Source organism: Monoraphidium neglectum (assembly GCF_000611645.1).
Source record: "Monoraphidium neglectum strain SAG 48.87 unplaced genomic scaffold scaffold01887, whole genome shotgun sequence".
Taxonomy (NCBI): domain Eukaryota; kingdom Viridiplantae; phylum Chlorophyta; class Chlorophyceae; order Sphaeropleales; family Selenastraceae; genus Monoraphidium; species Monoraphidium neglectum.
In genome coordinates, this window is record NW_014011741.1 from 1 (window position 1) to 2,423 (window position 2,423).

Here is a 2,423-nt window from a genome sequence, read left to right on the forward strand (position 1 = left end):
GGTCGGTGAGTGGTGGGTGGGGCAGGCATGGAGGAGTGGGCGCAACCCAGGACTCCTGCATCGTGCAGGATCTTGCCAGCTCAGTTCCAGGATCGGTGTATCTGTGGTGGTCGGGGGAGAGCAACACGATGGAACCTTTGATTGTCTGGTCCGGGATCGAGGCTGCTTGGCCGCCTGCATTTTGGAGATGGGCTGGCCTCCAGCGTTTCCACTGGCCGGCGCTTCAATCTCCTCGATGCTCGCACGCATGTTCAACGCTGGCTTGTGAAGCCTCAAGCCGAAATCATCGCCCCCACACTCTGTACCAGGCAAGCGCACCAAGTGCTCGCGCTTGGACGCGCCCTCCTGCCTCATCATCGGCGACGCCGCACACTCGGTCACGCCAGTGTTTGGGCAGGTGAGCCCCAACAGCCGGGCTGCGGGCATGACGCTTCTTGCACAGCGCTCACTGCTCCGCTTGTGACGCGGCCTCCCCACCTAAGCCGGCTCTGCGGCGCCGTTGATTGGTTGACAGCGGCTGTGCCGGTTGAAGCCGGAAAGCGCCTCGCCATCACCCGGCCGGCGCTGAGCCGGGCAGCCTCCTCTGTCACTGCATTCATCGTCGTCCTCCCTGCTTAGCGCCGCCCGCCATCACAGACAACACCACCACAGCTGCGATGTGAGCCCCCCTCTGAAATTACAGAACAGGAACGAGTAGCTCAAGCTCCCCACATCCCTGCTCGCCGCGGCCCCCCTCCCCCTCCCCCCGGTCCCCAGGGCGCCAACTCGGCCCTTGAGTCGTGCCTGGTGCTGGACGGCGTGCTGGCCGCCGCGGACGGCGACCCAGCCGCGGTGCCGGCCGCGTTCACGGCTGCGCGGCTGGAGGATGCCCACGCGCTGCAGGAGGTGGACCGGCTGGCCTACTCCTTCTTCAGGTGGCCGGGTTGGTGGAGTTGGATGGCGTGGGGTGTGATGCCGCCCTGTGCAGTTTGTTTTTGTCGCCTGCCTTGCACTCTTGTGGTCAAAGTGGACCGTCTCCACATCGGAGTGGTGGCTTGTCGTTTCCCGTCAACCCCAGTGCAGGGTTGGTTGCGAGTGTCAGTGGCATGGTTCACACCCACGGCCACGCGCTGCAGCCCATGCACACACCATCAACGGCACCTCCCCCCCCCTTCGGCACCCCGACACCTTGCAGGCGCCGCGGCATCTTCGACACCGACTTTCTGGCGCTGCTGGCCCACGTGCTGCTGGGCACCATCCTGTCCAAGGTCGTGCCCTTCCTCTACGGCGCCAAGCCCGCGCTGCTGCAGCTGGGGGCGGGCCTGCCCTACAGCAAGATCCTCAAGGCCGTGCGGAGGGACGCGACGGCGGCCGCGGTTGGGCTGGCGGCGGTCGGGGTGTGGCTGGGGACCCGCATCGCCGCGCGGCTGGCCACGGGCGGGGCAGCTTGAGCCCGCTTTTCTGTGTGCTGCGTCCATTGCTTTGGGGGCGAGCGTGGTGGGTGCAGTCGGCTTGCATGATTGCTGTTGAGAGTGCTGACAGGGATTCGGGGGGTGGTGGGACGGTCTGCGCTGTCCATTTTTGATGAGGGGGCCTGCCTGCTGCGTGGCTGGCAAAAGAGGTGCCACAGGCAGAAAGTGCCTGCAGTCGCACGGGTCTGCACCATAACCTGGGCATGGGGGTCGTGCGTCTGTGCGTTGGTGGTGTTGCCGCTAGAGCTGCAGTGAGAGGGCTTCGTTTTGACCATCGCGGTGGTGCAAAGTTGACGAGCAAACGCTCTGTCTGGAATGCTGTTCGCCGCATGTCCTGCGATGCTGCGTGCACGCGTCGCAACTAGCGCGTTTTGATTTCATGTGATTGCGGAATCACATGGGGTGAGGATTGCGTGAGCTTGAGCAGGAGTTCTGTCAGGGAGGGCGTCGTTGTGGCGGGCGGTTCGTTACAGCTCGCAGCCGCCTGCAGCGGCAGCACAGCAATAAAGGCCGGCAGCACGCATGCCTGCAATGCTTAGAAACAGCGCACAACGCCTGCGGAGGCGCGCGTCGCAGGAAAATTGAGCAACTAAATCGGAAACAGAGCAGTCACTCCTCCATTCTCAAGAACCCGTCGAGCGCCTCGGCCGCGCCCGCTGCTCCCGGCGTGCCGCGCCTCGCCGCCGCTGCCGCTGCCTCGCGCACTGGGCCCCTCAGCACGGGGCCAAACGTCGTCGTGACGCGGTACACACACGTCTTGGCGACATCCAGCAGCGCCAACGCCGCGCCATCCACACTGGCAGCCGCGACGCCCTGCCCCGGCGGCGCGGCCCCCGCGCCCACGAGACGCAGCAGCGCGCCCGCCAGCGCGGGCAGGCCGCCGCCGCCGCTGCCGCCGCCCGCCGCGCCGCCGCTGCCACTGCTTCCGCCGCCGCGGCGCGCCGCTGCTGGCGGGGCTTGCTGTGAGGAGGG

The 2,423-nt window shown here is 66.6% G+C and overlaps 2 protein-coding genes across 2 annotated transcripts in view; one reads left to right on the forward strand and one right to left on the reverse strand.

Moving 5' to 3' along the window:
• Window positions 1–128: 128 nt before the first annotated feature.
• Window positions 129–1,430, forward strand: MNEG_9298 (monooxygenase; the record flags this gene model as incomplete). Its single annotated transcript, XM_014042227.1, has 4 exons — window positions 129–204; window positions 309–397; window positions 757–914; window positions 1,175–1,430. The coding sequence occupies 4 exons, from the start codon at window positions 129–131 to the stop codon at window positions 1,428–1,430; spliced, it is 579 nt and encodes a 192-aa protein (XP_013897681.1).
• Window positions 1,431–2,060: 630 nt separating this feature from the next.
• MNEG_9299 (hypothetical protein) overlaps window positions 2,061–2,423 on the reverse strand; it is a gene marked incomplete at both ends in the record, with an annotated part of 4,911 nt that continues 4,548 nt past the window's right edge. The window contains one exon of the mRNA XM_014042228.1: window positions 2,061–2,411. Within this exon, the coding sequence (XP_013897682.1) occupies window positions 2,061–2,411 (351 nt within the window). The remainder of the gene's footprint in view (window positions 2,412–2,423) is intronic.